The sequence below is a fragment of the Apis mellifera genome, linkage group LG12 (assembly GCF_003254395.2).
Source record: "Apis mellifera strain DH4 linkage group LG12, Amel_HAv3.1, whole genome shotgun sequence".
NCBI classification, from domain to species: Eukaryota; Metazoa; Arthropoda; class Insecta; order Hymenoptera; family Apidae; genus Apis; species Apis mellifera.
The window spans coordinates 1,313,533-1,327,866 of NC_037649.1; the positions used below are offsets into that span (position 1 = coordinate 1,313,533).

Below are 14,334 nucleotides of genomic sequence, written 5' to 3' on the forward strand. Positions count from 1 at the left end.
TCCCATATCTGTCCACAAAAGACATTTTAAAACAGTATATGTAAAAAGTGATTTTATATTATAAATATATAAATTTTCTCCTTTGAAATACCATCTTTTCTAGATTTATCTTGAATAAAAAGAGTTTTTACATAAAATGTAATGTAATGAATTTAATTTTTAATGGTGTAGAGATTGGAAATGTTATTAATTTTAATTTCTTATTTAGTATTAATCATTTATACCATGAGTTGTTTCAAACAAGTTTCTGAAAATTAATTTCACCATAAAAACATTCTTGTGTATTGTTTGATAAAACTGTCTGAACATCCTCTTAGAATTACCATTATTTCATAAAGAGCATACGCTGCAAAGTGAAATTTTAAAATAAAAAATTAAAATCTTCTTTAAAATCTATTCCTAAAGAAGAAGAACATCAAAGAATATTTTTTTAATTTCGAAATAATTACGATTTAAAGAAATTAAAACAATAATTTTATTGTTGTTTTACATAGATTCAACAAAATGTGTTCTCTAATAGAACGTTATATCTTCGTGTTGTGAGATCAAGTTTTAAAAAAAATTTACATTAATCATAAAATGAGGATTAATTTAAAAAAATTTAATGATCAATGTGATATTAAGAAAAATAGAAGTAGAAAATTTTCTATTTAGAAAATAAAATCCTTCTATTTCCTTCTATATACATTGCCAGGATTTTAAGTGTCAAATTATGAGTTAAATGCTAAAAAAAAAAAATGCTGAAAAAAAAAATTTTTTTTCCTCTAATTAGTCTGCATTCGTCGGCATGAGGCAACAGGTAGGAATCCTATGAAGTTTTCGTGTTTAACTTGCAAAAGTCTAGAACAACTCTCCATTTTTAATTCTCGACAATATCTCGAATTTGGCATTTAAAAATGAAAATTATATATAGATGGAGACTGATTCAATCAATTTTTCTACTTGAATAATATAAAATGTAAAATATCATGAGTGATAAAAATTATTTTCCTTTCAATAAGAAATATATATAAAGATTTTATAAAATTTGCTACTTTTGTGTTGAATTTTCAAAATAATTAATGATTCGTAATAATTTGTAATTTTTTAATATTTTTCTGATTACAATTTTTAGATATCTTGAGAATACACACATGTTGTTAAAAAAAATTGAATATTTTCATGTTTGTATATTAGGAATATTTATTTTTTTGTTAAAATATATGCTGACTTTTTTGTTCTTTTGAATTAATTAATTTTATTATTCTGCATAATATTATTAGGAATATTCTGATATTTGAATAATCAAATGCAAATGAGGAATCGTACAATTGTGTATCAAGAACTTAATATTGTCTTCCATATTTTTTTTCAGATAAGAAAAGTATTATTTATGAACATGACCTCGTTCTTGGAATCAAATTAATTTCGCAATGATTTTCCTGATAAATTTCTATCTATATTTATATACCGAATAAATTTGTATTTCTACAATGTCACATTCTAAAGAATACAATTTCTGATTGAACAATATTAACATATTTCGTGCCGTGGATAGAATATTGATGGCCAACATAGAATTCCAACTTTCCAATTGAATAAAAATTTAATTCAATAAAATATTATTGCTTAAAGTTTTAATATTATAGTTTAATTATATTATTATAATTTAATGGTTTAAATAATAATAAGCATAAAAAAATAGATTTCTTTTTTCTATAGAAAAAAAATAAATAATACTTTTTGACCAATCAAATAAAAAAAAAATCGAACATGATAAATATATAAAAAAGAGAAGAAGAAATTCAACAAAATAATAAATTTCGTGTATGGAAATTTTTTGATTTCTTTATTTTGAAAAAATATTCGATAAAACTGGCCAATATCATCCATATGCTACGTCGTGAACTTTGAGAGAATTGTAGAGAGTAGGGTGAAAAATATTCACATTTATGTAAGTATAATTCCAGCAACGATAACTTAAAGTGAAAAATGGAGATACTTTTCACGTTTTATCCCTCCGATCTTATTTCCAAAATTGTTAAAAGGAATAAACAGTTTTTTGAAGTTTGTGGATTGAAGCTTGTTAATATTAATGTTGTAATTTCATTTTTTGGAAATTCTCTTGTATTGAAATATCTTGAATGTACAATTTATTAAATTATTTTTAATTGGATAGATATAATGAACATTATCTATTATGTAAATTTTAATTGATGTAAATCTTCTTCCAAGAAGAATGTTTTTCAAAATAACATATATTTTTTCATTTAATATAAAAATTGGTAAATTGAGATTACAAATAATAATTTTTTATTTATCTTTATTAGAGTGATATATATTTTTATAACATATATTTTTTTATTTGATATAAAAGTTGCTAAATTGAGATTACAAATAATAATTCTTTATTTATCTTTATTAGAATGATAATAATTATCATTTTATTTTTGTACTTTATTATTCAGTATTTTCACATTATTCATAAATGAAATTAAATAATCTAGAAGTTTGTTGTTTATATATTTTATATATTTATTCTTATAAAATAGATAATTAATAAATTAATGAAAATTTCAAAATTAGGTATTATAAAAAATTGTAATGAACTAGATTAGTGAACAGCAATTTTATAAGATATTATAAAATTAAAATATTATTCCATAAAGAAAATTTTTTTTGCTGTTATTACAATTGTTTATATTTATTGTATTAAAGACAATAAAATATTTATAATTTGATATTGAAAATTTTCAACACTTATTTGTTTTGCTATATAGTCTATTGCAGCAAATAAAAAAAAATTGTTAAAGATTTAATTCTGGTATTAATTAATTTATGGTAAAAAATTTGAATTTATTTTATTCCATCAAAAATACATTTTTATATAATTTTGAAAGAAAGAAAATCACAAATTATAGTAAATTATTATATAATTACTTCAAATACTAATATTTTTTTATTCATGAATTATATATTTTGGAATAATTTATTGCAATATTAAAAATATTTTGAATCATAATAATTTTCAAAGATTTGGAGAAATGTTTTCTTGATCTTGTTGAAAAGATTTTTTCCAATAAAACTGTAACATTGTTTCTTTTAGCTTTTATTATTCATGACGCACAAGTTGCGTGACGTAGTTAGATATAAAGTTTATACCGCAGGATAGCATGGTCTAAGGAATTCTAGGATTAAATTATAAACGACATAGCCGTGGAAAGTTTTGGGATTCTTCGCCATACGATACAAGAATGTAACAAAGGATGCCTTCTCATAAAAATTTAAGCACATAATTTACGCACGTTTAATTTTTGTAAAATTTTTAAGTTGCTTTGAAAAATAATTGAATCGTATACAAAAAAGATCAATCCTCATTTCAACATAAGATGATGAAAAATAATATTAATTATAATTTAATTTATTTATTTAAATTCTAATTTTTAATTTATACAAATAAATACAATTAAAGTAGCTTCTTACATTTCAGACACTTTGTATTATTTACATATTGTTAAACATTATTAATTTGATAAATTGTTATTATAATATTGCGATTAAATTATTAGAAAATTATGAAACAATAATCACAATTAGAGAAATATTGAAAGAATTATGATTATTAGAATATAAATATATAATTTTACAATTGTGACATTGTTTCTGCATATTCTTCTCTGAGATAATATTTGTTCTAGAATAACATTTTTCAAATTACTAAATAGCACATTGAGATTTGTTAAGTTTTATACAATTTTTGTTTACAACTATGAAAAAATTTTAAAATAGAGAATAATTTATTTACACATTATTTATACATTCGATTATCTGGTTTAAGGGTAAAAAAAGAGTGTTTGAAAGAAGTTAATTAATTGTGATATAATGAAAATTAATACTTCATTGGGCTTTACAAAGTGTTTTATAATACTACATTTAACTCTTAAGATTATTATTAAATATAATAAAAACTAAATTAGACTAAAATGAAAAAAAAAGGATTTTATAAATATAATTATTCCTTTAATTTAAATATTTTTATCAATTCTGACGTATTTTTGATTTTTAATTTTAATATTGCAGAGAGAATCACTAAAATTCCCTTAGTAATAATTTCATTGCGTATAAATTAAAATTTGATATGTGTTCTATATTTAGAATTTTTATGATCAATGGGTTATAAAATAAAATCATTAACATTGGTAGTTGTTTTCCTGTGATACAATTTAAAAGATAATCCCAGAAGATTTATCCTGTGATTTGATTTTTATAGGCTGAACATGTTCCTGCTGAAATAGTGAAAGGAGATATCGACAAGAATGAAAGGTTAAAGTACGTGAGGAATCTAAGGAAAAGTCAAGTTGCAAAGATTTATCTCATTTTCAATAATTCGCAATACGATAAAATACTTATTTTAATTAATAAAATCATAAATTCCACTTATTTAATGCTAATTATTGTACAAAAAATTAATGTATTCATTATTAAATACAAACATTCAATAATGTCAAACAATATTAATCAATATTAATCTTAAACCTTAATGATATTCACAATATTTAAACAAAAGTGAATAAGAAAGGAAAAATATTCTTTTTCAAAATCTATCTCATATCGAGTAGATTCCTCCTTTTTATTCTCCATTTTATCTTAAAAATATCAAATCTATTTATTCATTTCCAAATAAATTCAATAATAATTCACAATTAATTCAACTTTTCCCTAATACACATTTGAACGAGTCCAAAGAATCCAAATATCAAATACTAGATACACGACATTACCAAATAAATTCATTAATTTCCTCTTTATCCCCTCAAACCTTTCTAATCCCCAGCAAAATCCCACAAATATCATCCATTACCTTAAAAAAGAATCCACTGCATCATTACTGGAACAAATTCGATATCCCAAATTCCCAATACGAATCCCACCCTTTACACAATTTTCCTCAAACCTCTTAATACCGTTTGCAAAGATAGGAAGAGAAAGAAAAGAAAAGAAAAGAAAAAAAAAAATCTCCGCGATTACAGGCAAAGGTGACCGCACTATGGGCAGAAAGGGAGGTCGCCGGAGGGGGCGTCCGTGGGGAGGCGAAAGGAGGGTGGCATCTGGTGGTGGAAGTGGCATTAGGAAGGGGTAGGGCTGAACGCATCCCTGCCAGACCGGCCACCTGCCTACCAACCCTGTCTGCTCCACCACGCTTCCCAGTATTCGGGCGATCGCTACTACTCGCGCACGCAGTTCCCCTGCTGGGATGTGCGTAGACCGCGCCACCGCGCCGACACGCATCGTACTAGCGAATTACGTGCCAGCCAGCGTAGTGGCAACGTGCTCGAGGTGACGTGTCCGTCGCAAGGAAGAAAAAGGAAGGAAAAGGAGAAAGAAAAAGAAAAAAAAAAGAAAAGAAAAGAATCTTCACCTGTGCACGAGCAACCGAAATACGTTCGTCACGCCACCCCAGCTATGGATCCGCCGGGAATCACTCGTGTGCCACGAGTGCCCCTGAACGACGCAACCCGTCGTGCGTAACTCGATTATTGCTGCGGATTTCGCGGCTCGCGTCTCGACGAGCGAGATTCGGCCGATACACGTTGCGACACGATTTCTAGTTTATCGGTAGAACGGATGTTGGAACGAGGATGGATGGATGGATGGCTCGTGATGCGTTGGCGTGTCTCGAAACGTGATTAATGGACACGGCGTGTAAATTGGGGATTCGGTCGGGATCGTTTTGTATCGAGGGCCGCATCAATGTTTACCGAGTTTAATAGGTCAAACGAGGAGCACTCTTGCGCTCGAGCCTCGCAGGCAACGGGTTGCTCGTTTCGATTGCCCATCAACGTCCCACCTCTTTCGTTCGTCGCCACTGGGGGCTTGTTAAGGACACTGTTAACGAGCAACCAGCTCGCAAGTCTCTCCGTGTCGATCGTCACGCGATAGAGAAAGAATATTTTAGTGGGAATATTTGCGAGTGAAATGGGATTACGTGCTCCCTACGTAAGAGGCGATCAATCACCCGATAAGAATGCATAGGATCCAACTCAGCTGACGAAGAAGAAATTACTTTTCAAAATCGAACTTGAAAAAAGTTTTGCATTAACGAACTTGGTCGATGTATATGTATATATATAAAGTGACTGGATGCTTCGACAATCTAGTTGACCCTAAAAAGAGAAATGTGTCGACTTGTGATCAAATTTCTCTATCCTCGTGATCGATCGAGTCAACGAGGTTCCAGGGATGAGAATAACGCGAATGAATCTTCATCGTGGATACTCGGTGATAATTTAGAGTAGGTAGCTTCTCTCTTTCTCTCTCAGTTTCGACAACACACTTGACACGAACACTGGTGTGTTCCACAACGAACGCTGCCTGACATGGCTACGTGTTTCGACCAAGCTACGTTTCGAGCTCCACAAAGGAACGAGGTCATTAGGTACGCGAGAAGGCAGGAAGGGTCGAGGGAAGTTGGCCACGCGAGAACGAGTCACCCCGCCACTTCTGCCGGTTCCTTTCTTTCATCGTTCCGTAAGAACGTCACCACGGTCAACGCTTCGTAGCTCTCTCTCGATCTGTCTGAATCGCTCTCGAAGCAAACACTTGGGGAACCGATTGCAACGGTACTAATTCTTCCATCTCTTTCGAGTGGAACGGAAATATCGAATGATCGATCGACCAGATGTGTGTCTGGAGTGTGACTAATTCTGGCCAATCGGTTGGAAGAAGCGACGGGTGAACCAGCTGAATGGGTCTTGCTCGAGCGACGAAAAGAGAAGAACTCAATGACGTGAGAGTGACGGAAAAGTGTCGAGTTGGGATGGGGACAAATCCGCTTAAACATCGGTGTGTAACCAGCCATGAACTCGCCGATTTATCGCGCGTCCTCTTTTTCATAACTGTCGTCAGATAGTGCGGTGGATCGTTGATCGGTTAAGATTCTTTGAGGCGGTCGCGGCGGAAAGCTCTTATTCAGGGGCCGTCGAGCGCGTTCTTTATTCGTGTTTAAACGGGGATTAAGTTCGAGGCGTTACAGTTCGAGTTGCTCCTCGAATTCGTGGTAAATCGAGCCACGAGATGCGAAAAGGTAAAGAAAATAGGAGATGTATAAATAATTTGAATTTTGAAAAAAATAAATTGATTCGTACGAAACAAACTTTGTTGTTCATGGGAACAACATCAAGAAAAGAGAATATTGTTCTCAACTAGATGTCTCGAGAAGGGAAATCTAATCCAAAACAAAGACAGAAGAATCTTTTCGACCAAGAAGGAAGAAATTATCTTATATTTACTTGGAAAGGCTCGGTCGAACGGAACCTCTCGAGTCGCTTAATGGTCTAATTAACTTCTCCCATTGAACCCCATCGATCGAGGCACGCGGAACGATCCTCTTGTTACTGAACAGGCATCGATCATCATCAAATCATCGAATCAACTTCGAAAATCGTTGAGAAAAATTAGTTTTTGGAGAAAACTTTTCGAAGGGATGAAACCAATAATAATAATAATAATAATAATCGTTTTTCTCGAAACTCGGTCGGTAATCGCGAGGCAATCGGTAAAGTAGAGAAATCTATTCTTGATTAGAGATTCTCCGCAAGATGAAAGAAGAGAGAAGATAGTCGGCTACATGTTGTCCCGATTCATTCGAGATCTTTCAGTGGATAGTGCCGCGGAAGAAAGTGGAAAGAAGGAGGAGGGGAAGGGGGAGGATTCCGGTGTTTTGTGACCGTTCGGTCAGCGGGCCTTGGAGAAGTCCCGCGACGGTTCCTATTACAAAGTGGTCGCAATCGAGGCCGGTGAACGTAATGTGGCCCGGATAGGCGAAGAGATGATGACGGTGACTCCGTCCACATCCGATGTCGCTGACAAGGCAGTGTCCACGGACGATGGTGGCAGTGGTATGGAGGTGGCACGCCTCGAGGCCGTCCTCGCCGCCCTGGTCGAGACCAAGGTGGAGGCGATCAAAGCATCCTCGGCCTTGGGCAAGCGTTCCGGTAGCGCGCCGGCCAGCCCTCGCCGGCTCAGACTCACCTCGACGTCGACCGCCTCCTCCTCCCTTAACCACCAACATCGAAGGAAGAGTCATCATCATCATCACCACCATCACCACCACCACCATCATCATCGCAGGAGGCACGACTCGGCGCCGTGCAACGACTTCATCGACGAGGCGGCCACCGATCATCACCGGCACAATGGGCATCATGGTGAGTCATTAAGATAACTTGATTGTGCTCCCTTTTTCTTACGAGAGAACTTCAATTCAGAACGTTTTACAACCAGAATTCTTTTGATATAGAAGAGGTTTCGTGTGAAATTGATGAGGTGTATTGCCAAGTAGTAGGATTAAGCATTGAAAAAAAATATATAGTGATTTGTTATCTATCATATATTAGAGGAATTAGGATCCATAGATTTCTTTTTGGTTTTATGTATAATATAAAGAAATTATGCTTGTTTTGTATTTAATTTTCTTAAATATTTTAAACCTGTTGTTAGGTGAACATTTTTATTTTATAATCAATCTGTACATCTTTGAGATTTTATTATAGTTAAAATGTCACATTTGTATTTAAAAAAACTTTCTAATTTCACTTAAAAGTTGAAGGATGGAAATTAACTTAACAATTGTCTTTACCTAAAATTTCTACTTTATTGTGTAATAAGTTTAATTAAAGTTCAAAGATTTTTCTTTCAATAATAAAAGCATATTAAGATTAAACTCTAAATATTGTATAATATTACAATAATTCTCTTATACAAAATATGATCATATTAAAAACAGAAGTATAATTTATATTATATATTTCCTGTATTTTCATATAAAAGATCAATTATTATTCGTTTATCAATATATCTGTATGGCTTATTCTATGCATCTTTGACAAATTAATGTTAAAGGGGATCAGTTTGAGAAGGTTGCAACAATATCCAAGGTGCTCTTTAAAAGTTTCCACAGCAGACTTTAATGGTCTGATTGACTGTTTCACTCGTGTTTTGTCTGAATTCTCTTTATCCCTTTGAAACAGCACAATACCCATAAAAGGGAGTGTTTGTTTGAAGGTTAAATCGCCTCTTAAAGATTTTTCTTCTTAAAGAAAATCTTTCACAACTCTTTTCTCCCCATTTTGTCCCATAATTCTGAAACGTTCAATAATTCTTGTGAAAAGTTGCAACGTTTTGTGTTTGTTCACTTGAATGAAAAAAAAGGAACGAACGAAATAATACAGGAAATAGAACAGAGAGCAGGGAATATAATGGACGCATGCAAGAAAATTTGCATTAATTAACCCCGCGATTATCGAATATTAAATCATTTAATTGGATTTAGTTTCTCTCTCGGTGGACTGCATCGATGGACGAATCAATATGTGGAGCATATAGAAATTATTCGAAATTGAAGTGGATGACACTTTTTCTTTTTTTTTTTTTCCATCTCGTATTATTAATTTAACGCTTCAATTTAACATTAAGAATGTATTGCCTTTTGAAATTTATTGGTTTTCATTTACTGATTCAATTTAATGACACTTGAAATCAGTATTGCATTCTCTTCGAGGAGATACTCAAAAGTATCAAAGGACGATTCAAAGTGGAAAAGAATCAAAGTGAGAAGTCTGTTCAGTAGTATAAGTATAAGTAAGTAGTACAAGTAAATATTAGAATTGGCTGATGATGATCCAAGAATTATATTTATATTTTTTTTAGTTTAGATAATAGTATAGTAAAATCATCAAATTTGACAATGATAATTTGTTCAAATTTTATCTATATTCAAATATATATAATATTATTAATATCATTCTATTAATTAAAATATTTTATCACAAATATTTATATTTTGAGAAATGTAAAAATGTAAAAATATAAAAATCATTAATTTATTAATTGTATGTATTAATCACAAATTCGATTTTTTTTTACTTATTAAATTGTTTATAAAATTTATTAATTAATAATATTAGAAAATTAACAAGTTCGATTATTATTATAAATTATTTTTTACAATTAATAATCTGATGACTTGATAATTTTCTAGAAAAAAAAATCAAAATCAAAATCATACTTAAATCATATAAGCATAGTTATCTAAAAAATATATCTAAAAAATCGATCATTAAAATCAAAATGAAGATTTTGAAAACAAATCTCAAATGTAACTTTTAAAACAATTCTAATACAATTTTTTATATTTCATTCCTATAAAAAAAAAAAAAGAAAAAAAAGAAAATGGAACGAACAAAAACGAATTCGTAAAAATATCGTCAATATGGATGTTGTCAAGATGGCGACAATCACTCGATACAATTTCTTTACGAGATTTGTGGGATGAAAACGAGCGAAAATGAAAAATGGATGAGAGAGAGAGGACTAATGACCCACGATCGACCCACGCACAAACACAGCCACAAACGAAAAAGGTTATTAAGGGCATCTGATGAAAATCATTTTCCAACAGAAATTCAAATATTCATGCTTTCCATTAGATCTTCGTGAAATTATTATCGACCGATTACTAGTCTCTTTCTCTCTCTCTCGTGACGAGAATGTATCGAAAAGTGAGTTCGTTTTGGACGAAACAAGATCACGAAAAAAAAAAAAAACATGATATTTTATACACATTTTGCAAACAGTTTCAAAACAGTTTACAGTCGTGTTATTATCGTAATTGGAAATTGTGTTTAATGAAACTTTACCAGCAATAGAATTAAATATTCATTTTGTCAACTGTAGATATATGGATCATTAATCAATGTTCTATTCATGTTTTGCATACTGAGAGAGAGTGTGCACGATTAAGCACGCCATTGTTTATTCGTAAATGCGCAACGTGATGAGACATAGTAATTGTGAATTTATTTTATGATGTTATACACTGGTTGGAAAAAAAAGTATACAGCTCAAACAAGAATATTTTGCAAATGTTGCAGATTGTTTTAAAGAAAAAAATTTTTTTCGTGACGTACAAATAATTATCTTCAAATTCGAAAGAGTGAAAATTTTATGAATCATATTTGCACATTATATTACATTGTTATTTAATCGAGTTATTCAAATTGATCGATTTCAGATATTTTCGTAATTTCTAAAATTTGACTTTTGACAAAATTAATAATAGTGAGATAGAAGTATAATTATATATAATTTATATAATAATAATTTTCACGATACCAGGTTTCAATCCTAATAATTCATGTGTAATATATATATGGAAATATATTATTGATTGATAATTTGACTGTTAAATTATAATTTCTGCATATTCAAAATAGATCAAATACATCATAATATTAACTTTTGTTAGAATAGTTTATAAAATTTATTATACCATTAAATGAGAAGTTACATAAAATTGAGTATTCATAGAAAAATTGCTCTAAAACTATTACTCTGTAATGATTGTACATTTTATGATAAATATCTTTTATATGAAATTTCAAAATTTCTAAATACACATTATATTCATTTTTAATGCCTCCAATGTGTCTAAGTTTAACTTAGACGTAAAAATAAATTTCACTCTATGTAAAGTGCGCCTATGTAATTTATATTTTGACGTAGGGTTGGCTTACGTCAAGGAAATAGTTTGTGTAAAGCTTGAATCGATAAATACAATGATAACGTTGTAACGTCCATAAAATTTATCCTAAAATTTAAACACATAATTTCTACTCTATAAACTCAATTTCCAACATTTTCAATTGTCTTATTGATGTCAATCTCTTTCCAAATAAAAATATATATTTTATTGATGAAAGATCATAATGTAATTGATACAAAAAAAAATTTTATTGGCGTTAAGTAAAAAATATTTCATCAATTTTTATATCTTGTAAATTATTAATTTCAAATGATTTTATCGAAATAATAAAAAATTGGAATCGAAAATGTCACAGTTATTCGAATAAATCGACTCTGTTTTTCCATCAAAAGGGTAAAAAAATCTTCGAAACATGATAATTGATTGTTCCATTAATAGAAATTCCAATAATCGGGATTCTGTTGAATAAAAAAAAATTAATATGCTTGAATATTTTCACAAGGGTTTGAGGGAGCGATCGGTATACAAATTCTTTGAAAATCACTTGCACAGTTCAAAGATTCCTCTTCCTCTGAGTCTCGATCAATATTTACTCTCATAATTCCAGTGTTGACTCGGTGTTGATCTGTCGATTGAAAATTTAAACCATTATTTCTTCTGAATGTAATTTCTCGAGGAATAAAATCGACTTGCACGTTCGATTGTCATCAACAATTTCAAACGCATTTGTTCATCGTGATAAATGGAAATAAATGTTGCATTGTTGCAGGTAAAACACGGCGGAGGGCGTCAGAGAGTCCACGGCGCCCAAAAAAAAAGCGCAAACACTCGAAAAGCCCGCACATCCTTCACGGCGTGATCCAAGACGTGCCGACCGGTCTTGATTCGCGTTTAGAGCTTTTCGGGATGGATGGTGATCAAGACCTCGCATTGATAAACTTTGAAAGGACTCGAGAAACTCTCAGCGATTCCTGTGAATATCCACAGTTGCACCGAAGTGCCTCATATTTTCCCCAAAGTACCGCTCAATTGTAAGTGTTTAATACTCGTACTATTTATTGTGTTGTTTACACGTGTCAAATCATTCGTATCATCAAGAAAATTTCTATGATGATAAAATTTAAGAATTTTAAACCTATGCAACGATATTTTAGGGATAGTGTGGAGATTTGGGAGAAAAATAAAAAAATTTTAAATCGATTAATTTTACAGAATACAAAGTGATTTATCTTTTTAATAATATTTGATGCTCATTTTTCTATTATTCAATTATTTTTCTTATTTTAGATCCTTATGGATGGATCTAATTTTCTAAATTATTGTATTTGTATATTGTAGCACGTAATTATCTTTATTCCTTGATAACAATCGCTTTGTATCTCTGAAACAAATTATATCATGATAATTATTAATCAGCATTGATGTATTTATTAAGTGTTTCATTCATGATTGGAAATGTTAATACGTCATTCGATAATATTTAATTATTTTTTTTTCGAATTTTTTTCAATTCATCATCTTCTGATGATTAAATTCATCAGAAATGCAATAAGAAAGAAAAAATGTCACGTTAAAATTTTACAATATAGAAAAAGAATTTGTTGTTATTATTATATTAATGATCGTTTAAGATTAAAATTAATTTAAAAAAAAAGTTTAATAAAATAATTTTCACGATTTCGAATTGAAAAATTTGATTATGAAATTATTATTAAATTGCAATTTCAATATTCCAACGTTGTAATTTAGAGAGTGGTGAAATTTGTAGGTTAGAATTAAAACTATTTCGAAGTAGTTTAATAAAATAATTTTCGTAATTTTGACTCGAGAAATTTTCGCAATTTTCGTGTCCCAAAATTTTAGGGATGATAAAGTTATTGAAACTCACAAATAGCAAAATAATTTGTTGAATTGAAAATAAAAATTTGAAAGATTATGAACGATAATTTCAAGAACAAAATTACCACCAATCATTCATCATGAACAATTACAAAATTTCATAAATAAAGAAATAATAAAAATCGTGATTCGAAACGTTTTACAAAAATAATCAAACATTTTTCTTCGATTCTCAAACGTTAAAAACCCTGGAAATATCGCTTCAACTTTCACACTGTACCCTGTTTATTTCCGTCTGGTACAAATACCCCTTTGCAACATTGCAATTTCAAAGGATGAGACGAGGAGACATTCGTGGGCGTGTTTGCGAAGAAAAGAGAAAGAGAGAAAGAGATAGAGAGAGAGAGGGGAGGAACTCGATTTAAGTGCAATATACTGCAGAACTGGGTCATCGTCGGTGCGTAGTTGCACATCGTTGGTCTCTTCGTTAGATGTTCCATCCAATACCATTTCATAGGAGGATCGCCAGGCGAACAAAGCGTATTCGACCGTGTAATGAAACTCAGATTGTCGGTGACGGTTGTTACGTGGAAAAGATCAAGAGGAGAGACGTTATTTTGCCAGCAGGCATTTACTTTTTCATCAATCCGCTTCGACGATCGAGTTTTTTCTTCCTTTCTTTCTTTCTTTCTTTCTTTCTTTCTTTTTTTTTTTCTGTTTCATTTTCATTTCAAACGTTACTCAGGATATGCACGATTTTTGCACATACGAAGATAAATTTCACTTCAGTTGTTTTTAATTTAATTTTTACATAGTAATTTTTGTAATTATAATTTTAATTTTCGTTGATTAATTTTTATATTAATAAAGCGAAGATATATTTTATTGGAAATGAAAGATCGTAAAAAAAAAACTAAAATTTGAAATTCATACATTTTATGCAGTGAAAAATTTAAACAAGTTTATGAATATCG

At 30.5% G+C, this 14,334-nt stretch overlaps 1 protein-coding gene across 1 annotated transcript in view; it reads left to right on the forward strand.

The window, feature by feature from the left end:
• The first annotated feature begins 4,715 nt into the window (after positions 1-4,715).
• Positions 4,716-14,334, forward strand: part of LOC100576428 (lateral signaling target protein 2 homolog) — a 38,759-nt gene continuing 29,140 nt past the window's right edge. The window contains exons 1-2 of the mRNA XM_006558301.3: positions 4,716-8,186; positions 12,291-12,552. Coding sequence (XP_006558364.1) covers positions 7,808-8,186; positions 12,291-12,552 — 641 coding nt within the window. The 5' untranslated portion in view covers positions 4,716-7,807. The remainder of the gene's footprint in view (positions 8,187-12,290; positions 12,553-14,334) is intronic.